This window comes from Bubalus kerabau, chromosome 10 (assembly GCF_029407905.1).
Source record: "Bubalus kerabau isolate K-KA32 ecotype Philippines breed swamp buffalo chromosome 10, PCC_UOA_SB_1v2, whole genome shotgun sequence".
NCBI classification, from domain to species: domain Eukaryota; kingdom Metazoa; phylum Chordata; class Mammalia; order Artiodactyla; family Bovidae; genus Bubalus; species Bubalus kerabau.
In genome coordinates, this window is record NC_073633.1 from 12,703,728 (window position 1) to 12,729,758 (window position 26,031).

Genomic DNA, 26,031 nt, shown 5'->3' on the forward strand with positions numbered 1-26,031 from the left:
CTCCAAGCCAGGCTTCAACAGTACACAAACTGTGAAATTCCAGATGTTCAAGCTGGTTTTAGAAAAGGCAGAGGAACCAGAGATCAAATTGCCAACATCTGTTGGATCATTGAAAAACAAGAGAGTTCCAGAAAAACATCTACTTTTGCTTTACTGACTATGCCAAAGCCTTTGAATGTGTGGGTCACAACAAACTGGAAAATTCTTAAAGAGATGAGAATACCAGACCACCCGACCTGCCTCCTGAGAAATCTGTATGCAGGTCAAGAAGCAACAATTAGAACTAGACATGGAAAAACAGACTGGTTCCAAATCGGGAAAGGAGTACATGAAGGCTGTCATCCTGGTTATTTAACTTATATGCAGAGTACATCATGCGAAATGCCAGGCTGGAAGAAGCACAAGCTGGAATCAAGATTGCTGGAAGAAATATCAATAACCTCAGATATACAGATGACACCACTCTTATGGCAGAAAGCAAAGAACTAAAGAGCCTCCTGATCAAAGTGAAAGAGGAAAGTGAAAAAGTTGGCTTAAAACTCAACATTCAGAAAACTTAAGATCATGGCATCTGGTCCCATCACTTCATGGCAAATAGATGGGGAAACAATGGATACAGTGAGAGACTTTATTTTGGGGGGGCTCCAAAATCACAGTAGATGATGACTGCAGCCATGAAATTAAAAGACACTTGCTCCTTGGAAGAAAAGCTATGACCAACTTAGCATATCAAAAGGCAGAGACATTACCAACAAAGGTCTGCCTTGTCAAAGCTATGGTTTTTCCAGTAATCATGTATGGATGTGAGTGTTGGACTATAAAGAAAGCTGAGAGCGGAAGAATTGATGCTTTTGAACTGTGGTGTTGGAGAAGACTCTTGAGAGTCCCTTGGACCTCAAGGAGATCAAACCAGTCAATCCTAAAGGAAATCAGTCCTGAATATTCATTGGAAGGACTGATGCTGAAGCTTAACTCCAATACTTTGGCCACCTGATGGAAAGAACCAATTCATTGGAAAAGACCCTGATGCTGGGAAAGATTGAAGGCAGGAGGAGAAGGGGATGGCAGAGGATGAGATGGTTGGATGGCATCACCAATGCAATGGACATGAGTTTGAATAAACTCCAGGAGTTGGTGATGGTCAGGGAAATCTGGCATGCTGCAGACCATGGGGTTGCAAAGAGTCAGACATGACTGAGCAACTGAACTGAACTGAGCTGATGAATTTCTCACAAAACTTTCTGCACTTTCATGCTTTAAGTGTCTTATAAGTGTATAGATTTTGTGGCTGTGCTCTATCTCTGAGGAAAGTGTTAAGAAAAGGAAAATCTTAAATCCTGGCTTGAATCCTTAATTTAACAGCTATGTTTCTCCTAATGCGTCATTTCCATTTCTACATTCTAGGGTTTTGGTTTTTTTTCTTTTAAAATTGTTGTTTATGTCGGTGATTTCAAAAAATTCTCCACTAGGAAGGATCTGAATCTTATCTTTTAGATCTCAGAAATGCAGTACATATAGCCTAAGCCATGTGTGTGTGTATATATATACACACACATATATATATATACACCCATATATGTATTTGGTTAAATATATATATAATATACATATATATACATATATATATATAGCTTCTCTGGTAGCTTAGTCAGTAAGAATCTGCCTACAGTGCATGAAACCCAGATTCGATCCCTGAGTTAGGAAGATCTGGTGAAGAAGGGAATGGCAACTCACTCCAGTATTCTTGCCTGGAGAATTCCATGGACAGAGGAGCCTGGCGGGCTATAGTCCAGACGGTCACAAACAGTTGGACATGACTGATTGACTACTACACACATACACATATATTTAAATGCTCTGTGGATTTTTATAGCCTTTAAAAGCTTGTGTTCCTGTTTTATTTTTTTCCGGCTGTGCCACACAGCATGTGGGATCCTAGTTCCCCAATCACGGATCAAATCTATGTGCCCTGCATTGGAAATGTGAAGACTTAACCACTGGACTGCCAGGGAAGTCTCAATAACCTATAAAAGTTTGATGGCTCCATACTCAAAACAAGAAAACTTAGCTAGGCTAGGTGGGAGTTGAGATTAGTGGAAAACAGACAGAAGATGTTGAAAGCTTTTATATCCGAAAGGGGAAGAGAAGCATAGATACATCATACACAGAGAAATTGTGTACAGAGACAAAACATGTAAAGTATAACACAGAGTAAACCATCTCCTAAATAGTAACCATTGCTATTATTGCTTTTCAACCAGTTTTTCTGAAAGAAATTTTGCTTTATTGACTTCATACTATCTTCCTCTCCTATTCCTTAGGACACTGCTTTCCAGAATTTTATTGATTGTTCTAAAAGTTAGTGAATGTTTGTCTTCCTAGGCTTGAACAGTATATATTAAGAAAAGGAAAATCAAGTCTTCTATTGGAAATTTACATAGCTCTGCTGGTGTGCATTTAAATGTAACGTTTACTTCTATAAGTCTCCCCTCTGCCACATGTGCCACACCACATTCTATGTCCCAGACAGGGTGAAGATTCTTGAGAACCTCTTCTTAGAAGTCCCTAGCTTGGAGAGGCATCATGAAACTCATAACCTCACAATTCTTACAAATTGCCAGATGAGAGCACTTTGTGCCTTGTGTTGTATAATGAAGCATTCAGGTTTATGCACAAGTTACATTATGCTTCAGCAAATGAAACATCACAGGTAAAGGGTTTTGGGGTTTCTTTCTTTTTTTTTTTTTGGTCATTGATATTGTTTTGTAATATTGTTATGTATAGCAGTGGTTTTCAAAGTATGCCCTGGCATCAGTAGCATCAACATCATTTGGGAACTAGTTTCAAATAAAAATTCTTGGGCCCTGCGCTCTGTTTTAGGCAATTTTGATGTTTGACAGCTGCTGGTGCAGAGAACTCTGGAAAGGCTCCTATATCTGACTTAATTTATTATAAACCATATCATATGAGGTATGAAGAAGTAATCAGTCATGCCCCCAGCTACTGTTGCCTAGGAGATGTTTAATGGTGCAACACGGGAAGTGCCATGCTGCTGAGCAAATGTCAAACTCTGAGAAGGAAGAGACTTTCTGCCAAAAACCTTCTAGAATACCTCATTTCACTGCCCCAGCAGCCCAAGGGAGAGGATTAAGACATCAGAACCACAGAAGGTGCTAATGCAGGGCCCTCGGGCTGAGCTGCAGCCTTCAGGCACCTTTTGCTGGTTAAGAGGGAAAATCCCAGGGCTCAAAATCTGTTCTCAAAGCAGAACTATCAGATCGACGTCAGCAATCTGGACGTGAAGCAAGAAACTCGTATCCCTGTGTAGACTAGATTGTAGGGAAACCCAAAGAAGTCTTGGCAAAGAGACTGTTTCCTTAGCTGCACTGGGAAAGGAGGGTCATGCGTGTGCTAGCATGGAGGACCTAGAAGCTGACATACGGTGCCTTCTCACTGTGCATGCCTGCAGAGAGAGCGCGCAAACTCTGGTGTCTCTCCCTCTTCTTATAAGGGTACCAGTCCTATTGGATTAGGGCTCATCCTTATAACCACATTTAACCTTAATTACCTCCCTAACAGCTCTATCTCCAAACATGGTCACACTGGGGATAGGGCTTCAACATATGGATTTTTGGGGGGGGGCATAATTCAGTCCACAACAGTCCTTATCATCTCATCCCTGGATTGTTATAGCTCTTTACTCATCCTCATTCCCAATTTCCTTCACCAGTCCTTCTTGAATATGCAACCAGATTCATCTCAGTAAATTAGTACTCTTAATGAAAAAAAAAAAAAAAAACAAACCTCAGTGATTCCCAATGACTAGAATTCCGTCAAACTCCTCAGTCTGGCATTTGGTTCCCTGGTAGGTGCAAGCCTACCTTTTGAATTGCACCCCTTTGAATAACTTACTTCATTGTTATTCATGCAGTCAGTGTGTGTGCCCACCTCTAGGCCTTTGCTCACATTATTCCTCTGGAATGGCCTCTTTTCCACTTATTATTCAACATAGTTTTGGAAGTCCTAGTTACAGCAATCAGAAAAGAAAAAGAAAAGGAATCCAGATTGGAAAAGAAGAAGTAAAACTCTCACTGTTTGCAGATGACTTGATATTATACATAGAAAACCCTAATGATACTATCAGAAAATACTAGAGCTAATCAGTGAATTTAGCAAAGTCACAGGATACAAAATCAATACATAGAAATCACTTGCGTTCCTATACACTAACAATGAAAAATCAGAGAAATTAAGGAATCAATCTCATTCACCATTGCAACAAAAGGAATAAAATGTCTAGAAATAAACCTACCTAAGGAGATGGAGAGATATTCCATGTTCCTGAATTGGAAGAATCAGTATTGTGAAAATGACTATACTTCCAAATGCAATCTAGAGATTCAATGTGATCCCTATCAAATTACCAATGGCATTTTTCACAGAACCAGAACAAAAAATTTCACAATTCATATGGAAACACAAAAGACCCCGAATAGCCAAAGCAATCTTGAGAAAGAAGAATGGAGCTGGAGGAATCAACCTTCCTAACTTCAGACTATACTACAAAGCTGCAGTCATCAAGACAGTATGGTACTGGCACAGAAACAGAAATATAGACCAATGGATCAATAGAAAGCCCAGAAATAAACCCATGCACCTATGGGTATCTTATTTTTGACAAAGGAGGCAAGAATATACAATGGGACAAAGACACTCTCATCAATAAGTGGTGCTGGGAAAACTGGACAGCTACATGTAAGTGAAATTACAACATTTCAGCTTATTCAAATACTGCCCTTTCTTCCAAGTGCCACACTCCTCAGTGACATCTTCTGCATCACTTCCACCCACAGTGATCTTTCTTTCTGGGCTTGGATTACTTTTCCAAAGCAAGTGTTAACACACATCTCTGAGTACGTGTCTGTACTTCTGATGGAACTGTCTGAGAGTGGGTACTGAGTGTTCCTTCTTTGTGTCCCTCTCGGGGCTGGCACAGTGGTGGGGGCTAAGTGTTCTTTTTTTAAAAAGTATTTATTTATTTTGGTTGTGCTGGGTCTTCGTTGCTACGCGGACTTTTCTCCAGTTGCAGTGGGCAGGGGCTACTCTCTAGCGACAGTGGATGGGCTTCTCATTGCGGTGGCTTCTCTTGTTGCCGAGCTCAGGCTCCAGGACATGCAGGCTTCAGTAGTCGCCACACGTGTGCGCAGCAGTTGCGGCACACGTGCTTAATTGCCTGGAGGCATGTGGGATCTTTCCAGAGCAGGGATCAGTGCGTCCCCTGCATTGGCAGGTGGATTCTTAACCACTGGACCACCAGGGACGTCCCTCGGTGTTCTTACTATGTGGAACATAGTGGATGGGTAGGTGCAAAGAACAATGTTCCTTTGGTAAGGTTTTTCGAGACTCACATGTAAGTGCCGACTCCTCTGAGAAAACGTCCATAGTCTCCCCCGTCTCTATCACACCAGTGTGTTCTGAATCCCTGCCCCAGCTTCATGGCTGCCAGAGAACTGTGCTGTTTGTTTCTCTCTGCAGCTCTATAGCACAGACTGCTTCTGTCTGTCCCCCCATGCCCAGTTAGCGTCTGATACATGGTGGCCCCCCAGTAAAGGTACGCTGAATGAAGGAATGACTTTAGCATCACAGGGTGTAATGGAATCTTTTGGAGTGTGGCCAAGTGTGTGTACCAGTGAGGAGGGCCTGCTTAGAAACCTGACCCCAACTTTTCTTTAAAAATAACCCAAGAAGCCTTGAGAAAACGCCACACTAATTTAGGAACAAACTAATTTGCTTTATATATTGTATATCTTAAATCAAATAGGAGTGAATTAATAATTTATAACCTGACTTAGAATACCCAAAACACTCAAAGTGCTATCGAAAAGTTTTCTTGAAGCCATGCAGTCTGCTATTTTTTTTTTTTTTAGAAAGCCAATATTTTATCATTTGGCAAACACTCATTTTCCAGGACAATGAATTTGTTTTCTAAATCTAGACTTTCACATGGGGAGTTGCCTTAAAAGTGGTAGGACCCACGTTGACATCCACTACAAATAGGAGAAGTTTCAGGGTTTTCCATTTTCTGTCTTCTTTCTTCCCCTTCCAATCGTAGCATACGCACCTTAGGAGACACTAAATTGTCTCATCTACTCAGTGTCTTCTAGATCCACCCACGTGAATTCTGCCCCTGTGTCTTTCTTTGCTCATGCTATTCCCCTTGCTTGAAAAGTCCTTCTGGTTGAGGTCCAACCGACACGTCTCCTTCTCTAGCAAGCCTTCCCCAGTTGTCATAACCACTGAAGAGAATCGCCAGTACCACTCATTTTTGCTCTTATGCTTTGAATGTCAACTTATGTATTATGCTTTGTCACTTCCTGTGTGTAAGTCCCATCTCCCTGATTGTTCTAGAAGCCCCTTTGAGTAGGACTTTACCTTGTGTTTCATTTGTATATCCTTTTATGCCTGATTTTACTCCTGTGAGACGTATTTACCAGATTTTTGGAAATGAATGTTTCATCTTTCATAGTCTAACTATTTGAATCCAGGAGAACTCTGAAAATGAGTAGAAAGAAGATTCTGGAGGCCCCTTTCCAGGCCTGATCCAGCCCTTCCCTGTGGTGTTCTTGTTAATAGGAAGATCGGATCATCTTTGATAACAAGGATTCAGAGCCCAGGGCTCAGTGGATTCCATGTTGGATGATGTTAACCTAAAAAAGTCAAATGGTGGCCGAATCCCTTCCTGCATTTCTTTTTGCATATTCTACAACTGGCTTGGGAAAACTGTGGGCCAAGTCTCCCAAATTTCATTTGGTGTGTGGTGAAAGATCCAAGAAGTGATATACTCACAGTTGAACAGACAACTTAAAACTTATTTTTACTCCCATAAAAGAGCTGTAAAGCCACTTGGTAGGAATATTTCACCATAAGAATAGTTCTCATGTCTTTCTGATTCTCACTTTCTGGTAGGCTCTGTGCCTTTGTGTCTCTGTGCATCTGCTTTATAAGTAGTTCCTTTGTAAATCAGAAAGAAATTTGTAAAAAAAAAAAACACAGAAATTAATTTGTCTCCATCTATGTCTGATTCTTTTCCTTCTTTAATATTTTCCATCTTCTGCCTTCTGTCTGAAAGAAAAAAAAAAAATCACTGAAAGTCCATAAAGGAAAATATACTTAGCTAAAATATTTGGGGGGAGAGAATTGAGAAACATTACATTCATTCGTTTACATTAGTTTTTTATTCAGTGAAATAGTTTTTCAAAAAAAGAAATCTGCCGTGCTCCAGTTTCTTATCTGTATCACTTTACATTCACTTATGAACCTCAACAAATAGACATGCATTTTCCACAGCTGTGATCCATCTACATATACTATATATAAATATTTAACCCATACACGTATAAATAGTGGTATTCTGACTGTTAGGATAGTTTGTTGAGCTATTCCTTAAGTGTTTGATATTCAGATTATCTCCATTTTTATTATCATAAACAGTGTTGCTACAAACATTGTGAATAAATTATTTTATTCTTCTGATTCTTCTGATGTATAATGCCAAAAGGAGGATTATGAGGTCAAACCATTCACTGACTTTAAAAATAAAAAGCATAGACCATAACCCTCTACTCAAGAAAAAACCCAACCCCTTCCATTTTGAGGTTATATCAGTTAAGAGAAGAGAAAAACAGAAAAGGGAGAACTGAGAAAAAATCATTCTTTCAACAGATATTTCAACAGGCCCTGTACCGGGCACTAGGCATTCCATCCATCAGTGAATAAGAAACCAAAAAGTCTCTGCTCTCTCTAGTAGAGCCTCCAGTCTAGTGGGAGAAGATAGACAATAAATAATAAATGTGCTAACTACATAATCAGTTGAAAAGTGATAAATGCTATGAAAAGAAGAAAAATAGGTCAGGCAGAGTAGAATCAGGAGTGATGGGGGGACATGGAGGGGTGCAGGTTGTGATTTTAAATGAGTTATTGAGAAGACAGCATTTGAGCAGAGATTTAAGGAAAGTGAGGAAGTTAGCCCTGTTCTTTTTGATGAAGGGCATAGCAGGAAGGGCTCCTGGCTGATACTGTTCTCTTGGGAAAACAGCAAGGCAGTCATTGTGGCTGGAGTAGAGACTGAGCAGGCACAGAAAGGCAGGGCAGGGGCCACAGCGGGAGGATAATGCAGGCTCTTGGAAGAACTTCAGTTTTTTTTCTAATTATTTTGGCTGTGTTGAGTCTTCATTGCCACTCGCTGGCTTTCTCCAGTCATGGTAGGTTGGGGCTGCTCATTGCAGTTGCTTCTCTTGTTGCAGAGAACCAGCTCTAGAGCTCAGGCTTAGTAGTTGTGGCACACGGGCTGGGATCTTTCTGGGCCAGGGATTGAACCTGTGTCCCTTGCACTGGCAGGTGGATTCTTAACCACTGGACCACCAGGGCAGTTCCAGGACTTCAGTTCTTACTGTAGTCCCCAAAGAAGGCTGTGGAAAGGCTACACTGGACCCATCTTCTTTGAAAGGGCAAATGTGGGACTTGCCCTTGACCCCTGACTCCAGGTCTCTGGGGTGGGATCCGGAAGCTGTTGTGTTTCTGACAGATTCCTCAGGGTGATTCTGATGTGCAGGGAGGTTGAAGACCACTTTCAGCTCAAAAATTCCACTATTCTAAATTAAAAACAATTTAATAAAAGAAAGCAGAGATTTCACTGCATTCCCAAAGGTTGGTGATTTAGAGATGTTGGAGATGATGTAGGAAATGGAGGCCCCGAGGTTAAGTGACTTGCCTGAGGTTACACAGCTGTAAGAGGCAGCCCTGCTTCCAAGTTTGCCCTTCTCTCTCTGAGATCAAGGAACCTTCCACTGTGCCCGGCTACCTAATAAACTGTATCATTTCACTTATCAGGTGGTTAGATTTCCAATAAGCTCCACCATTAAGAATATAGTTTGAATTCAGAGCTCTGCAAGGTTGATTGGTTGATTAAATGTTTGATTATCTAAAAATTAATCCAAAACTCCTATTGTTTTAACCTTTATCAAGAGTCACTCAAAATGTATCAGTCATATTCTTTTCTCCTTTAGAGGAATTCTAGAAGAGTTACACCAATCTCGACCAGGAAGGGACCTTAATTGTTCAGAGTCTTGCAGTACTTCTGGGTCATAATTCTGAAACCAGCTGTATTTGGTATGAGTATAAAACATACAAGCTGACCTTGTATGTAACGTTCAGCTGACCTTGGACATTTCTGAGTTTTTGAAGAAATTTCTGATTTGGTTTGCTTTTTGATTTCTTTCTTGGACATTGGCTGTAGCTAAATTTTTTAACTTAATTCAATTTTTAAATAATGTTGGTTTTTCTGGCCTTATTCTGTAACTTGAGCCTAAATTTTATCTGCAGTGTCTGAACTTGTAGACTTTGCTGTGATCCTGGAATGCGTTGAAATTGTGACATGGGAATTGGTCCAGAAATCACTTACAGGAGCAAGAACTCGGGCCTCAGAGCTTAGCTGGGGCACGATTTCAGTTAAACCATTCCTCCACTTGCACATTTCTGCATGTTTCAGTGACCAGATTTGTGCCAGCGATGGGGGGAGGTTACACATTCCCACTGAGAACACTTGGTGGAGATTATCGGGATACTTTATTTTTTTCCTTTCACTAAGCCAGAATTGGCAGCGGAAGCTGGGTCTGAGGAAGATTGTGTTTAAAACTATTGGCTGTTCTGGGAATGGAAGGAGGAATTTATACCTCGTGCACTCCCCCATTCCCTCTTCTGTCCCTGCAGGAGACTCACATTCAGGGAAAGGCATGGGTCCCCGTATGAAATGGTCAGTCAAGGTACTGAAGCAGCCCAGTCCTGTTCAGTAGCCACCTTAAGCTTATTTACTCTCTCAAAACTTCATCTTTTTCTTTTTTTCTTCTATTTTTTTCCTTCTTCTTTTCTTTTTTTTTCCCCTATATTTTCTTCTGGATGACTTGTCCCTTCATGACTCAGCTCCTAATGTTCTCCACCAGAAGATTGGTTGTAACTTCTGTTTTATCATAGCCTTCTTCCTCTCAAAGCCTCAGTGAGTGGCTGGCCCATTTCTCTTCTCTGGGAGGTTTCATCATAGTAACCACATTCCTACAGAAAACTGAAAAAGTAGACACAGGGCATGAGAATTAGCATGGCTCAAAGTGTCCAAAAAGGTTGACCTTGATTAGTAGCTCCATGAAGGATGATGACTGAAATGGGTCTATATAAGAGAATCAAAAAGAAGCTTTAGGAGTGGTTATCTCCTGACTTAACATTCGTCAGGACTGGTATGGAGACTAGCGCTTTTGTAACTTAACTCTGATGATGTTTTCCCAGATTCTGAATGGTCCCTTGGAAGTAGAACAGTTGGCAGCCATCAGGCTTAGACCTCATCAAATGAATGACTGTCCCTGCATCTCAGTGGTGACCATTTAATGTGGCACTCTTATAGTCATGGATAGGGACAGGAAGCATGGGCAGTGTGGTGGAAGCGGTGGTGCCAGGAAAGGACTTACTCCTCAAGCCGGGGGAGTACTGGCAGCAGGGAGCCCTCTGCTCAGCTGTCAGTCTTACAAGGGAATTGCCTCAGCTGAAGAGAGTCACCTGGCCCAGGGCCACCCACGTGGCCTACAAGTAACTGCTGACCTATGTGAGGGTATAAAGGTGTATCCTCCTAGACCCAGTTCAGGACAACGCTGAAGCATCATCCAGCTTCAGAATTTTCCCTGCAGGGGTGCCTGTGGCTTTGAGTGAAGCTGTATCCTAGCTCAGTTTCTCCCTCTGCTCAACTTCCACCTCCCTTCCCTGCTTCCTTTTCTCCCTCCTTTCCTTCCAGATGTTGATTCCAAGAGTATGCGCTCATCAGCCTTGCGCCTGCAAAATATCATTTCAGAATCTGCTTTGGGAGGAGCCCAACCTGCACAGGAGTTTTATGAGCAATTTGCCTGTCCATTCAAAAAGGTAGCACAGACTTTTTTTCATGTCATCAAAAATTTTTTTAGAGACTCAAAGTTGGGAAGAGCAAGCTGAGAAGAGAAACAAAAGACTTAGGTTAGTTAGGCTAGGTTGCTGCTGCTGCTAAGTCGCTTCAGTCGTGTCCGACTCTGTGCGACCCCATAGACGGCAGCCCACCAGGCTCCCCCGTCCCTGGGATTCTCCAGGCAAGAACATTGCAGTGGGTTACCATTTCCTTCTCCAATGCATGAAAGTGAAAAGTGAAAGTGAAGTCGCTCAGTTGTGTCCGACCCTCAGCGACCCCATGGACTGCAGCCTCCAGGCTCCTCCATCCATGGGATTTTCCAGGCAAGAGTACTGGAGTGGGGTGCCATTGCCTTCTCCTAGGTTAGTTCTTTCTCCTCTGTATATCTGAATTTGAGATGTGGGGTGATACCTTGCTTCTCTGTGAAGGTTAGAAGCTGTCATTTGAAGTCTTGACCCAGTCATCCCCAAATTTGATGTGATGGGGAGAGGAAGAGAGGGAAGAACCAAAGAAATTATTTCAAGCTGGATTCTTCTTTGTGCTTTGCATTAGGACTCTATGTTCTTGCTTTTGCATTTGACCTTATACACTGAGTCCTTTCTTGGACCATCCATTTCTCTTCTGTGATGCTGTGGCAGCAGACTGGAATTACTCAAAACAACCGAATAAATGGGCAGTGGTGCTTGGTAGCTCCAACCCAGACTGCACATCGGGGAGGATAAGCAGCCTTCTTCTGAAGGTATTCTTGCACCCCTCCAAGGAAATTGTGCACGCCTCCCCAAGGGGACTGAGGGGAGGCAGTTTTGACTGCCCAGCCTGGTGTGAGGCAGAGCAGTGGACAATCGGGGTGGGGGTGGGGTGGGGACTGGATGGAGGAGAAGCCACTGTGAAGATGTAGTGACACCCAAGGAAGAGGTGAAAACTTTGGAGGAGAAAGCCCAGTACCACGCGAACAGCATTTTCAGTTCTTTCTTTGGGTCTTAGAGGAATTTGTGCATTCAAGGGCTTGGTCCTCACCTGGTCTCTGGTTCCTTGGCGTGACCTCGGATGATGGGTGGACATCATCTGTCTACTCTACCCTTTTGAAGACTGGGTCGCCATCCAACTCAGCCTTCAGTGTACATGGGGAAGCGAGGGACTACAGAGGTATAAAGCCTCTCCTAAATGATCTGAGTCAACTGGGAGGCGAGCAAGTTAGATGGGTGGGCACCGGCTGGAGGGTCCCTACGGGGCGTCATGATGTTTGGCTCAGGGATGTTACAATGTGTTCCTGAAAGGCCAGGGGCTTATTGGGGGTGCTCCCCAGGCTACACTACCCTTTGGGGCCGGCCCGGGGTTTGTGCCGCGAGGGGAAGAGAGGCTAGGGCACTGGGGGTGCGGCCCCCGGGACCGCTGCAGGAGGAACGAGGCCTCTGGACAGCGGAGGGAGGGGAGGGCGCCGGGGCGTGGTGACCGCCGCCGCACCCTGGGGCCCGGGGGGGAGGCGGGGCGTGCGGGGTGCCGAGCCGGGGAGCGAGCGCGCTGTGTCCTGCCCGCGAGAGTGCGGGCAGCGGCGGGCGGGGCCGAGGGGCGCAGCAGCGCCCCATCGGCGGCGACTGCGAAGCGGGGGCGCCGCGGAGAAAGGCGGGCGGGAGGGACGGAGGGAGGGAGACACGCGGAGTGAAAGTCGGGAAAGAGGTGCGGGCGGTGCTGGGGACCCGGGGCCGCGGGAGCCCGGCGTGGTCGAGCTGGGCGGCGGCGCGGGTCGAGCGGAGCCGAGGGCGGAGGGGCGGGCGGAGGCGTGGGGAGTGCGTTTGGGGCGCCGCGGCGGAGAGGGTGGCGGCCGCTGGTGCGCGCGGGGCGCTGTGTGTGCGCGCTCGCCCGCTCGAGGAGGAAGATGGCCCAGAAGGGAAAGTTGGGGTGACGCGCGCAGCCCCGGCAGGCTCGGCGGGGTGCCCCGCGGTTAGCCCGACGGAGCGGCAGCCAGACCGGCCAGGGGGCGCACGGTCGGGGCGCCGCCGCCGCCGCCGAGGCTCCCGCCCCCTCACTGCAGGTGGCCGCCGCGGCGCAGGGGCCGGGCGGCCGGGGGCGCGGGCGGGCGCGCGGGGGAGCCCGGCCGAGGGATGGGCTGCGCCCCCAGCATCCACGTCTCGCAGAGCGGCGTGATCTACTGCCGGGACTCGGACGAGTCCAACTCGCCCCGCCAGACCACCGGCGTGTCGCAGGGCCCCGCGGCCCCCCTGCACGGCCTCTTCGTCCAGACCGACGCCGCCGACGCCATCCCCCAGAGCCGCGCGTCCGGGTCCCCAGGCGCCGCCCGCGCCCGCAGGGCCCGCGGGGAGCTGGGCAGCGGCAGCAGCGCGGGCTCCGCGGGCCCCGCGGCGACCACCTGCAGGGGCCGGAGGCGCCACTGCTGCAGCAGCGCGGAGGCCGAGACCCAGACCAGCTACACCAGCGTCAAGGTAAACGCCGGGCGCCCGCGCGCGCTGCCGGGGGGCCGCCCGCCGCGTCCCGCGGGCAGGGGGCTCCGGCGGAGTTTAGTGGTCTGGTTGGTTTGGGGAGATGGTCACTAAGGAGGAGTTTACTTTTCATTCGGGAAGGGGGTGATGAGGGCCCCGGAAATAGGCGCGTTGACGACCCCTGGAGGGGTCCTGAGAGCCGGGTTGGGGGGGGGGGGCGGGGTGGAGAAGGGAAGCAGGTGGGCTGGTCTGGTTCTCACCGAGAAGGAGAAGGCTGGACTGGGTCAGCTCTGGAGGAGGGGTGGGCATCGTTTGGAGCGTTCGGAGACGAGTTCCACTGAATGAAATCCGAGCTCCGGGCTGGATTTGCGTGGCTGGGAGGTGAATGGTGCAGACTCGGTGCCACGGTACTACAGTGCCCTCGTGTTCAGATTTTTACCTGGAGACACCGGCCAGGTTGCATGGCGTCTCAGCCACAGGGGCCGAGTGTGGGGATTTGTGAATGGTTGAGAGGGTTTCTGTTCTCTGGAGGGATGGAGGAAGGGAATGGAGGAGGAGGACCCGAGTGGAACCTGTTGTTTACGACTTCTTTGGGTTGGCTGCGTGTCTGGAACATAATTGAAAGAACCTGGCAGGGAGTTTGGAGGGTCGGCTGCGCTGCCGTGAGGGCAACTGATTTCCAATGCAGTGCAGCTGCCTGAAGATGAAGAGACATTCTGCACATTCATCTTTTCAGGAGAGTGAAATTTTGAGCCACTGGAAAACATTAAGTGATTAAAGCAGTCACTACATTTTTTTTAGTGCCAGAAGAAAAATGATTTTTTTTTTTTTTTACCAGTGCCCTCCTGTGTGTTCTCAAAATACTATTAAATCCAAGAGGTTTTCCTTTGTGTAAATCTGGCCACTGGGCCTTTTATCCTTACAGCAAACAGAAGGATGGTGTCATATCCTACAGTACAGAGAGAGGGAAATGTGTCTCTCTGACTGTTAATGTAAGAGAATCAACAGCTTTTACATGGTCAGTAGATTACCAGGAATTGTGTCACTGATTAAAGGCACCATTGTATCTTTACTACTTGAAAAGTTATTCAACGATTGGCCTAGTGTGAGGAGGCTCCTAGTCTTCATTGGATAAAGTCAGCTCTCAGTGGATGGGTGAAGAGAAGATGACGTGTGCTGACTTCCATGACATGGAAGAGCAAACACTTCTTTTCATGAGCTTGCTTTAACAGCATCTGATTTTGTAACATGAAGCTTAACTGATGTTTGTTTATAAGTTAGAGAGTTTCTCTGGTAATAATCGTGTAATAGAGTATGATAATATAATCATCATTGTAATACAAACACTATTTATTGAACACCTACTATATACCAGGTAGACGTTTTCTAGCTTTTGAATGTTAACTGTTTACTGATAGAATATCCAAGAACTAGAGACCTGGATCCATGACAGTGCTACCTACTAATTGAACATTTGTTATAAAGGAGCATGCTGAACACTAAGGTGTTTTTGTTTTTTTTTTTTCCACCCTGGTTCATATAAAGTTATCATTAGAAGTAATTTCAGGGGATGAAAATGTTTTATTTAGTGAAGTAATTAAATTGGAATGTTGCCAATAATGACTGTCCTTTTGCCTTCTTGTTGAAAAGGAAATCTTTTGACATGCAGCAGTAGTTCAGAATGATGACAACTGATGAACTCTAGATACTCTTTTTGGTTTGCTTAAGAGGATTTTTCGCCTTTCAGAGTAGCAAGAATCCCAATTTAGTACCTGGCAACTTCAGTTACTCCATGTTTGTTCAGTAGAAGAAAGAATAATGAATGAACTCATTCTCTATGTTTTAGTACTTCTCTCAAGAGGCTACTTAGAGACCAAATGAAATAAAAACTGGAGGGGAAATGAGTCCCAATTATTAGCAGTTAGTATGAACTTGTATATATATCATTGCAACTTGGCTGAAGTGTTAAAAGGCTTGACCTGGATAGGAATTTAACTTACTTTGCTTTGTCAACCAGATTTCCAAACAAGAGCTTATTTCATTCCAACCCATTGCTGCAGATGTTGGACAAAACTGCTGGTTCAGTTTAGTCAACACTAATTTGCACGTGTAGAACTCAGAAACTACAGATTTGATGTTACATGTGAGACCAGAATGATTATTTGTACGTATCACATAGAATTACTGTTACAGAATTTGTTTAAAATATATAATACTATCCTTTTAGGATGTGTGACTTGGTGTTATGGTATCTTTTTCAATTTTTACCTGTTCCATGTTCTTTTGTAGATGAGGTAAGTTTCTAAAGACATTACTTTCTTCTTAGACGAATTCTTCCACCTTAGGAGTTTGAGATGATTACTACTCATGCCCCCTGCCTCCCACCGCACTCACCCCTCCTTTTTCCAAAATGCTCAGGTGAAAAAGTAAAGTGCCATTTGGTCTTGTTTACAGTGTGGTAGGGTTGTAACAGTTTTTTGGTTTTTTTTTTTTTAATTTGCTCTTTGTACATCAATTATAAACCATATCTTCATTATCTCCTTGGTCTCTGGTATTCTCCAGAGTGCAGAAATGCATGCTTGATCTCTCTTTTCTAGCAAGAATTCATCTCATTAGGCTTTTAGAATGATGAAGCATTATGATGTCAAACATGATGTCGACAGGAACCTTCCTGAATACCTAATTTACAAAAAATGATGAGCATTAATAATTCATGTGCACTACAGTGATATCATGTGGGTTTCCAATTCTGGTAAGAAGTTAGATTTGTCTTCCAGTTGCTGTAAAAAATGCAGCTTCCTAGCAATTTGTCTCCCTCTTGTTTGCCTTTTTAAAAATCATGCTCCAACAGGAGAATCCTACAGAATGCTCACTGCTGAGACCGTGCCATTTTTGCAATTCTTGTTCAGAAATCCTCAGAGGAGATGGTGGAACCTCTCCCTGGGGAGATCTGGGGATTCTTACAAGTTTTCTTTTCCTCATCCCAGCTGTTGTGCCTGGGGAGGATCCAGAATTAGGCAGCCAGTTGTAGAAGAGAGTCTTGACTGACAATTCAGTCAACTTGCAATCATCTCTTGTGAGGCAAACTATTTTGTGGATCAGACACAGGAGGTTCTTAGTATCCAAGTGATTTTGTTCTAGTAGGCAGCCTTGCCAATTCCCGCGTCGTCCCCCATTCATTGTGCTCAGTCATTCATTCAGGCGGTATTTGTACCAGGTTCTGCTGTACTGTGGATTCAGGGAATATCCATGAAGCCTGGTAAGCAAAACCTAATGAGGATGGTCAGTCTATTGCAAAAGGGTGTGCCTAAGCCAGTGATTCATTACTTTTGTATTATCTGTGTTCCATGGCTTTCCAAATCAGTGAGGATAATCCCAAATTGACTATCTATAAAGGGAAAATAGATAATTTTCTGACCTTATGGTAAATAATGGATGAGATTTTATTTCAGTTCAGTTCAGTCGCTCAATCATGTCCGACTCTTTGCGACCCCATGAATTGCAGCACGCCAGGCCTCCCTGTCCATCACCATCTCCCGGAGTTCACTCAAACTCACTTCCATCAAGTCGGTGATGCCATCCAACCATCTCATCCTCTGTTGTCCCCTTCTCCTCCTGCCCCCAATCCCTCCCAGAATCAGGGTCTTTTCCAATGAGTCAACTCTTTGCATGAGGTGGCCAAAGTACTGGAGTTTCAGCTTTAGCATCATTCCCTCCAAAGAACACCCGGGACTGATCTCCTTTAGAATGGACTGGTTGGATCTCCCTGCAGACCCAGGGACTCTTAAGAGTCTTCTCCAACACCACAGTTCAAAAGCATCAATTCTTCGGCGCTCAGCCTTCTTCACAGTCCAACTCTCACCCCGCCTTTAAATGGAAGGATAGAGCTATTTTGAAAAAAAAAGACTTTTGTTAAGTCAGTAGTCTCAAGCTTTAGAGTACATCAGAATCACCTGGAAGGCTTGTTGAACTACTGTCTGTTGGGTTCCACTCCCAGAGTTTCTGATTTAGGAGATCCTGGGTGGGGCCCAAGAGTTTGGATTTCTAACAAGCTTCTAGGAGATACTAGTTTTGCTAATCTAGGGACCACAATTTGGGAACTACTGTTTTTATTTTTATTTTTTATTTTTTTTTTAATTTTATTTTATTTTTAAACTTACATAACTGTATTAGATTTGCCAAATATCAAAATGAATCCGCCACAGGTATACATGTGTTCCCCATCCTGAACCCTCCTCCCTCCTCCCTCCCCATTCCATCCCTCTGGGTCGTCCCAGTGCACCAGCCCCAAGCATCCAGTATCGTGCATCGAACCTGGACTGGCATCTCATTTCATACATGATATTTTACATGTTTCAATGCCATTCTCCCAAATCTTCCCACCCTCTCCCTCTCTCACAGAGTCCATAAGACTGTTCTATACATCAGTGTCTCTTTTGCTGTCTCGTACACAGGGTTATTGTTACCATCTTTCTAAATTCCATATATATGCGTTAGTATACTGTATTGGTGTTTTTCTTTCTGGCTTACTTCACTCTGTATAATAGGCTCCAGTTTCATCCACCTCATTAGAACTGATTCAAATGTATTCTTTTTAATGGCTGAATAATACTCCATTGTGTATATGTACCACAGCTTTCTTATCCATTCATCTGCTGATGGACATCTAGGTTGCTTCCATGTCCTGGCTATTATAAACAGTGCTGCGATGAACATTGGGGTACTCGTGTCTCTTTCCCTTCTGGTTTTCTCAGTGTGTATGCCCAGCAGTGGGATTGCTGGATCATAAGGCATGTCTATTTCCAGTTTTTTAAGGAACTACTGTTTTTAAATGAATTAAATTGTCTGTGGGTCAGAAATTGAATTAGGTGTAGCCACCTCAAGTATAGTGTATGGGTCCAGAATGTGTGTATTCGGAGTACTAGTCACTCCCCTGCCTTCATCTCAGTGGTGGTTGAGTCGCTAAGTTGTGTCTGGGTCTTGCGACTCCATGGACTGTAGCCTGCCAGACTCCTCTATCCATGGAATTTTCCAGGCAAGAATACTGGAGTGGGTTGCCATTTCCTTCTCCAGGGGATTTTCTAGACCTAGGGATCGAACCCCCATCTTCTGCATCGCAGGCAGATTCTTTACCAGTGAGCCAACAGGGAAGCTGCCTTGCCTTCATCTTATTTACTTTCATGATATGGGCCGTCTGTCATCTCTACCCGTGAAGCCAGGCTCTGAGCCTCCAGATGTGGCTGGAAAGTCTGTAAGTGGTGAGAGGGCTGGACCGTGTGTAGGCCATTCTGGTTTCCTGAGGTGCAGACTCCCCTAGGATCCACTGGGGTGTGCAGGTCCTGGCGTCTTGCTTTGTCGTCTCGGTGACTCACATGCCTCTGCTCTGCTGGGGCTGCGTCCTGCACGATGGGAAATTGTAAGGCAAAGGAGCAACTTAAAATGGGCTGATGTCGGCTCTTGGAGTCCTTTTCACTGTGCTGTGTGTGTTTAGTTTTAGGAAATCCCTAGTTTATTTTCTGCCGTAGCTCATTTCATCACAATTTAGTGCCCCGTCCCTTTGTTCCAACACATGAACTATAGTCATTGAGCAAATTTCCCTGGTTTTCACTGCTTTCTTCAGTAGTTACACTCATTTTTAAGATCTATCAGATATAAACTAGTCCCTGCTCTTTTTACAATTGCATCATTTCTCCTGTTAAAACTGGATGGCTGCATAGATCAAAGAGCATGCCTTCTTTTCAATAGAGGTACAATATTAATACTTCTAATACAAAGCAAAAACAGCCCTTATTTCAAGCAGCATTTATTCAGAATATTTGCTAGCTATGTTTCCTTGGTCGTGTGTGTGTGTGTGCGCGCGCGCGCACGCATGCACTCAATCATGTCCAGCTCTTTGCAACTCCATGGATTATAGCTGGCCAGACTTCTCTGTCCATGGACTTCTCCAGGCAAGAATACTGGAGTGGGTTGTCCTTTCCTCCTCCAGGGGATCTTCCCGAGCCAGGGATCAAACCAGCATCTCTTGGGTTGGCAGGAGGATTCTTTCACTACTGAGTCCCCTGGGAAGCCCTATTTCCTTGGTTAATTCATCATGAAAAAGTTTAATGCCTTTTCTATACTTCAGTTTTCATATCTTCAAAATAAAAACAATGTATGATCTGTCTACTTGTAAAGACTTTGTGACTTAAAAAGAGTAAACTTGAGAGCACTTTGTAGAATGCTTTTAAGGGTGGAGTTCTATGGTTAATGCTGCCGCTGAGGCCGGTGATGGTGAAGACAATGAGGATGGTTCATGGGTCCTTCTGTAACATCTTTTCCATGAAGTTTTATGTAATATTGAAATAACTTATCTGATAAACTAAAATTAGCTAAGTAGATCTAATAAGGAAAAAGGAGATATATCCCTGGAAAAAAAAAAAAAAAAAGGCCTGTCAGGTAATGCTCCCTTTGGACTTTGGTAAATCTGTCCTTAAATCAGAAAGTAAGAGAGCAAACTGCTCCTTTTCAGAGGTGATGCTTTTCTGCTGAATCCCACCCTGATGGACACGAGGCAGGACGTGGGCTGCAGCAGAGCAGGCTGTGCTGGTGAGAGCCGGGAAGCTCCTGCAGGACCAGGTTATGACGGGTGAAGGCCAGGAATCAGAATGGGAGGGAGGTGGGAAGAGTCCTCTAGCACCAGGGAAGAGAGAGTTTAGGGTCTGGGAAACCAGCAGGGTTGGGGGAGGAGCAGCTTCTTCAGAGCCAGTGGGCAAGTAAAGTCTAAAATCCAGGGGCTCAGAAAGCGAACAGGCTGTTGAACTGGGTTGAGACTTCTGGCTGGGGGAAAAAGGGAGATGCTGGTGAGCAGTCAAAGGCTGCAAGTAAACCCTGCACCTAAGTGAGGCAAGACCAACCAACCAGCCCTTCTTCAGACCTGAGCAGATGGTGTCTGGACAGGAAACAGGTTGTGTGTCCACAAAAGTGTAAGGAAATAATGTAATGAAGGGACTATTCAGGTGTGTTGGCAAAATGAAAGGAAATTAGCAAATGATGATGAAGCATCCTAAGACTAGAAAAAGAGCACACTGTTACCACTGAGAAGTGCAGAAGGGGATGGTTATGGGGACCTGAGACACCAATCCTATAGGGTAGGGCAGCCCCTAAAAGCTGTGGCCTTGCAGAAGAATGCAGTGACTGGAGGCCTGTGGCTGGGCCGGGGGACCTCCGGGAATAAATACCTGTAAATACCCCTGTAGTCCTCCCTTTCATTGATCTCCATCTTGGTACCATCTTTGTCCAGACACATTTGGAAACCAGAGGGCAAGGAAGTCCATTGATCAAGGTTTTCCAGAACAAGGGAGAATATATCCTGACCATATCCCAGAAGGCCTTCTGTAACCAGTTCTAAAAGATGTCCAGCACCATTGGAGATACCCTGCGAAGTTCAAATTGAGATGGGTAATTTTGATAATTGTTTAAAATAATGGCATTTTTAAATGGTCACTTAGTGTTTTGTGTATTTCTCTTGTTGGATGATTAATGATATTAAAGTATATCCACTGATCTTGTGTGCAGACTTCTAAGATACTGCTGAAAACATCTCTTCATCTTCATTTCACTCTCCACCCTGACTCTGCTTAGACATTCTCTTATCTCAGGGGTGGGGTGGGGGCTGCTCTAACAAAATGCCATAAACAGAGTGGCTTAAAGAACAGACATTTCTGTTTTATTTATTTTGACAGCACTTTGTGGCTTGTGGGAGCTTAGTTCCCCAACCAGGGATCGTACTCAGGTCCGCTTCAGTGAAATAAACAGCAGACATTTCTTTCTCCCTATTCTGGAGGCTGGGAAGGCCAAGGTCAAGGTGCTTTGTGAGAGCGCTTTGCCTGGCTTTCGAATCTCCTTGTGTCACATGGCTGAGAGCAAGCAAACTGTGGTCTCTCTCCTTCCTCTTAGAAGGATGCTAATCCTGTCATGGGGATCCCACCCTCATGATGTCATCTAAACCCAATTACCTCCAAATATCATCAGGGTTAGGGCTGCAACATAGGAATTGGGGGGGGGCGGGGATTCAGAAGTTCCACCCATAACAGGCATGTTTCTGTCATTTCCTCTGTTCCTTGCCCACTGACCCCTCTCCCCACGATCTCAGAGCTCAGAGGTTGGGGGTGGGGTGAACGCACTCTAAGCAAGAAGTTCCCTAAGTAAAAACCAAGCTTAGCCAAATTTACTCTATTTTTACTCGGTTTATTGCTCTCTATACCTTCTTTCCACAGTCTCAAAACATTAACAAGTGAGTTTATAATGTGTTTATAAGCTTATATTTTCACTCAAGAATATGCATATTTAAAACATGCAAAAATATTTCAGGTGTTACCACATGGGACTCTGCTCAGTGTTGTTAGATGGCAGCCTGGATGGGAGGGGAGTTTGGGGGGAGTGGATACATGTCTGTATGTGGCTTAGTCCCTTCACTGTCCACCTGAAACTCTCATTGTTAATTGGCTATACCCCATATAAAATAAAAAAAAAATTTTTTTTAAAGAATAAGTGTTACCCTACTAAATGTATATTGATAATCCACAAGGACCTACTGTATAGCACAGGGAACTATACTCAATATTCTTTAATAACCTATATGGAAAATGAATCTGAAATATAATGGACACACACACATACACACACACACATATATAACTGACTCACTGCTGTACACCTGAAACTAACACACTAGTGTAAATCAGCTATACTCCAATATAAAGCAAAAATTAAAAGTGTAAAAACATAGGTGTTACCAATATCTTACAGTGAAAGTCTGGGTAGCTATTATGTTTTAATGGAAAACATGACTTTTTAGTAAGTTGCAATATAGGTTAGTTTAGATTTGGTTGCTGCTCCTTTCCCCCTGGTTTCTCTCTTCTCCCACTGGCAGATAAAAGCCAGTGTTTACTCAGGGTTTTGCTGCTTCATTCTTTCCCATCAAATTTTTCAGCTCCTCCTCTGTGCCTCCTCAGGCACAATCGTTTAGGGGCCTGTGACTGATTTGATGAGCATCAGGAGATGACTTTGCTCTTGGATCATCCATCACTGGAAGAAAGCGTGTCACGGTTGGGTCTTGTTTCCAAGGTGATTCCTGTTTCCTTGTGTGGTTTGTACATTTTGCAACAAGGTGTGTAGAATAGATCTGGTAATATGAGCTATTAATTCTTGCTATTTGCAGAGCACTTTATATATTGATACATTGTTTTACCCATTTATATCAAAGCACTATGAGCTACAAATTACCCTTCTTATTTTACAAAGGATGAAGGCAGGGCTGCAAGAGGCACAAGGCATCCTTCTAGATGGGGGCTGAAATTTAAATAGATGTCCGAATCCAACTCCGAAGTTCTTAACCACTGCTTCGCTGCCTCTCACACAGGCTGGAAGGCCCAAGCATGGCTAGTGCTGGAACTGCCGTCATTTAGAACAGAGTGGTGTGGTGGTGAGGCTGCTGCTGCTGCTGCCAAGTTGCTTCAGTCGTGTCCGACTCTGTGCGACCCCATAGACGGCAGCCCACCAGGCTCCCCCGTCCCTGGGATTCTCCAGGCAAGAACACTGGAGTGCAGGGAAGAGCAATCAGAGGGCCTAGTGGATGAGATTTTTCCTGTTACAGACCCATTGTCACTCCCTGTATTAGCTCAAACTAGAGTGTTGCTTTGAAATGAGTGGAGAATGTAAAATGCATACGAAATTGGAGATGCTTTGGCAGAACACATTACCCATGTTACTTGGCACTTTGTAAATATTGTACAAATACTAGCTGCTAATAACCTCATGGTTGCTATGATTTCTGTTTTGGTAATTAAGATAAAATTTTGCTGATTTAGATTTAGATATTGTTGAAATACATTTTATATTGGAAAATGTATCCCACTTTCAAATCGATTGATTTGACCAATGTAGGTGACTAACTGGATTTACATATAGACGTGGTACCCTGAGGCTTCCTAGGTGGCTCAGTGGTAAAGAACCCACCTGCCAATGCAGGAGATGCAGGAGACGTGGGTTTGATCCCTGGCTGGGGAAGACCCCCTGGAGGAGGGCATGGCAACCCACGCCAGTATTCTTGCCTGGACAATCCCATCGACAGAAGAGCCTGGTGGGCTGCAGTCCATGAGGTGCCAAAGAGTCAGACAAGACTGAGTCCTGAGCACTGTGTTACCCTGAAGCTTTGGAAACCGCTGGGTGTGGTCTCTGTCGATTGGATTTCCAAAGGAGATGACAGAGTAGAATCTTGACAGTGAAAGGCCCAAGCTGGCAGTTGGACCTGCATAACCTTCTGCCTTTAAAGGGCTGTGGTGTTATGTTGAGGTGGTTCCATGTGAAATTCTTGTTTGGTATCACCTGAAGTTTTGGTCTATAATTGAGCTTAAAGCCAGTTGGCAAAAGCTCAGTTGGTTTTTGTGCTGCAGCATTTCTGTATGATGTAGCTGTCAGATGTACTATATTGTTGGAAATGTGATGTACTGTAACTCTAACACTGTTGCCTCCTAGAGGGGAAGGTATAATGGTTAGCTACAGGGATTCAGTTGCCTGTGTGAGTCATAAAAAGGAGGGAAGACCCCCAATTTTGTAAATTTTTATAGGAAGACTTTTTAGTAACATATCATGCAGGTTAACATGGATTAAAAAAGTGCCATTTTCTGACGTCAGAACCACAAATAACATTAAAGCTCTGAACCTGAAAGGTGATGACTTCAGGGTAGATGGGGCTTTTGTCCTCCTCAGAGTTCCTGCTGAGGAAGCGTCAAGGGCACTCACCAAATGGAGAGGAAGGTACGGGTTTATGAAGGCTGGTGAGGACCCAAGCAATGCGGCCCTAGTGGTAAAGAAGCCACCTGCCAGTGCAGGAGACATAAGAGATGCTGGTTTGATCCCTGGGTTAGGAAGGTCCTCTGGAGGAGGGAATGGCAACCCACTCCAGCATTCTTGCCTGGAGAATCCCACAGACAGAGGAGCCTGGAGGGCTACAGCTCATAGGGTTGCACAGTCAGACACGACTGAAGTGACTGAAGTACCCACACGGTGACCTAACAGCTTAGATCTCACCTACAAGTGGTCTTTGGGTCATCTGAGGCATTTCCATTTTCAGCTTAAGAAACTGATGGAAAGTCTAGAAGCTGGGTGACTGTGAGCAAAGCAAAAGGCATTCCCTTGGGTGTTGTTTCAGTAGCATCTGTAGTGTTGTGAACTGAGCCGGAGCTAGAAGTTTCTTTTTTCCCCACAGTCTGAGACAGACTCTGGCTACAACATCTCCTTTCCAGAGTTCTCTAGAGAGAGGGATAGCCAAGACGGTGACAGCCAGATGGAGAACAGAGCAGGGGATCTGTTGTGTTCCTGTGGTCAGCCTCTCTGCCCATGCCATCAGCCACACGTGGAACCCAGGTGAGCTGCCACCTGGGTGAGAGCCCAGCACCTCTGCCTGCAGTGGTCAGGCCCGCTAGGAGAGTGAGACTGTCTCTGATCTTGGAGATTTCCTCTTCACCCTTTTGGGAGGAGCGTGCTCCTCTCCCCTCACCTCCCAGGGACTTGGCTGGGAGGAACAAGGCAAGCAAATTCTCTCCTGCCGGTTGTTGGTGGAGGTTTTCAAGAAGGGAGAAAGAAGAGCACATGACTAAAATCAGTTTTGTGTGTCAAAGATGAGAACATTGAAACTGAAAAAAGAATCAGGAAATGCTTTGAATTAATGTAAAAGGGGGGCTTCCCAGATGGCTCAGTGGTAAAGAATTCGCCTACAATGCAGAAGACACAGATTTGATCCCTGGATCTGGAAGATCCCCTGGAGAAGGGTGGCAGTCCACTCCAGTATTCTTGCCTGGAGAATCCCATGGACAGAGGAACCCGGTGGGCTACCGTCCGTGAGGTCACAAAGAGTTGGCCGCGACTGAGGGACTAAACAAAAACGATGTAAACGGTGACCCTCTTGTATGCAGATTATACGACAAACATACTTTTAGGAAAGGGTTTTCATATAGAAACAATGTTATATGTGGCATTTAGGTTTCTAGGTTAGCCCAAAAAAAGGAATTGGCCCATTATGTGGCTGGAATATATTTACAGTGTCGTGAAAGAAACATACAGTTGAATTAGAACTAGCGTTTCGTTTGTATGCGTGTCCTTCGGGAGAAGTGGGTTTAATGAGAAGGCGGTGAAGCAGCTGAGGAGGAGCCTGTGCGCTCCCCTTGTGAATCGTTTCCTAAGTGACCTTCGGGGTTCTGAGGAGGTGAGGGGCTCAGGTGGTGTTTCGCCCCGCGTTGGGAGGGAGAGAGCTGGGGTGCAGGACTCTCCGGGGGCTTGGCCAGGACCCACAGCTAGGGACGCAGAGCCACGGCTCTCTTCACTGCGCTGTTTTACCTCCAGAGGCATGCAAGTGTCTCGCTTCTCTTAAGCACTTATTTTCTATTTTATACAAATATTTCAGTCTGTATCTTTAAAATCTAAGAATTCTTTGTTTCAAAAAATCGTAAAACCTTATATATATACCAAAAGGTTTAATAACTACTCTCTTAGTTCCAGCTGCTATAACAAAAATACCCTAGACTGGGTGGCTTATGGACTTCCCCTCTTCCGGAGGTCGGAAGTCCAAGGTCAGGT

The 26,031-nt window shown here is 44.9% G+C and overlaps 1 protein-coding gene across 4 annotated transcripts in view; it reads left to right on the forward strand.

The window, feature by feature from the left end:
- PDE8B (phosphodiesterase 8B) overlaps window positions 1-26,031 on the forward strand; it is a 257,110-nt gene that overhangs the window by 20,820 nt on the left and 210,259 nt on the right. For 2 of the 4 annotated variants that reach the window (XM_055536614.1, XM_055536615.1), the window contains exon 1: window positions 12,807-13,419. The exons of the other annotated variants lie outside the window; for them this stretch is intronic. In XM_055536614.1, coding sequence (XP_055392589.1) covers window positions 13,081-13,419 — 339 coding nt within the window. In that variant the 5' untranslated portion in view covers window positions 12,807-13,080. Of the gene's footprint in view, window positions 1-12,806; window positions 13,420-26,031 lie in introns of those variants that run through there. 4 annotated transcript variants of the gene reach the window in all.